Source organism: Microtus ochrogaster, chromosome 5, assembly GCF_000317375.1.
Source record: "Microtus ochrogaster isolate Prairie Vole_2 chromosome 5, MicOch1.0, whole genome shotgun sequence".
Classification (NCBI taxonomy): Eukaryota; Metazoa; Chordata; class Mammalia; order Rodentia; family Cricetidae; genus Microtus; species Microtus ochrogaster.
In genome coordinates, this window is record NC_022012.1 from 95271671 (window position 1) to 95272904 (window position 1234).

At 47.9% G+C, this 1234-nt stretch overlaps 1 protein-coding gene across 1 annotated transcript in view; it reads left to right on the forward strand.

The window, feature by feature from the left end:
* Tgm4 (transglutaminase 4) overlaps nt 1-1234 on the forward strand; it is a 34979-nt gene that overhangs the window by 12845 nt on the left and 20900 nt on the right. Inside the window, exon 7 of the mRNA XM_005348154.2 lies at nt 686-787. Coding sequence (XP_005348211.2) covers nt 686-787 — 102 coding nt within the window. The remainder of the gene's footprint in view (nt 1-685; nt 788-1234) is intronic.

Genomic DNA, 1234 nt, shown 5'->3' on the forward strand with positions numbered 1-1234 from the left:
GACCCCATTACAGATGGTTGTGAGCCACCATGTGGGTGCAGGAATTAAACCCAGGTCCTCTGCAAGAGCAACGAGTGCTCTCAGCCACGAAATCATGTCCATCACCACCCTCGTCCACTTTTTATGACCAATGCTAACCAAGTTGAGATGACATTTCTCCATGCAGTTTGGCAACTTGTTTCATGATTTAACTAGATTACCAAAGGATTTCCCTTGCGGTTCTAAAACCTCTTTGTGTCCATGTATGTATGCACTTACTCAGTGAGCCATCTTCCCAGCCCCGTGTTCGTCTTTTCAATAGTTGTGCCCTGTGAGCTTTTGGATGTACTAACTGTTGTCATGTGTCTGACTGCTTAGTGGCTTCTACTGCAGAGTGTGGAGGATCTTTGGGAGACCGTGAGCAATTTCCCTTACTTTGGAGATGAGTTATCCTTCAAAGAAATACAAGTCAGGCCGGGCGATGGTGGCGCACGCCTTTAATCCCAGCACTCGGGAGGCAGAGGCAGGTGGATCTCTGTGAGTTCGAGACCAGCCTGGTCTACAGAGCTAGTTCCAGGACAGGCTCCAAAGCCACAGAGAAACCCTGTTTCAAAAAAAAAAAAAAAAGAAATACAAGTCAGATGGGGTTGGTTAGTGTCTGCTACAGGACAGAATCCTGACGCCTCTCTCTCTATCTCCACGACAGTTTGAGAAGCACATCCTGAAATGCTGCTTCTCCCTGCTGACCCATCTGGAGCCCAGTGAACTGCAGAGCCCGGTGATTGTGTCCAGGACCATCTGCACCATGGTATGTGGAGAAGCCAGACTCCACCTCCAGGCTCCCAGAAGTCTACACAGTAAATGCTGTTGTAGTCCATCAACACCCGCTCAGCCAAGTTGGGTTTTCCTGCAGACACTAAGCTGCTCTCCATGAAGCTCATAGGGAGCTGTGGCTGAGCAGTTAAAACTGTCAAGGGATGTGTTGTCTGCCGTTGTCCTTCTGAGGACAGGTTCTCAAATTTGAGTTCAGAAGGCCAACTTTGCCACTTCTAAGTTGATCGTAGGAAATGGCTTTTCCAGTCTACAAGATGGTGTAAATATTGGAGGGTCTCGCCCTCCCTGTAAACCTGGTGCAGCTGGGATGAACACATGCTATGTTGTGTTGCTATGCTTTGCTAACTTTCTTAGCAGCAGTGTACCGAGTAATCCTGATTTGTCAGCAGAGGCAAACATAGGTTCTTTTATTTCAGTCTTA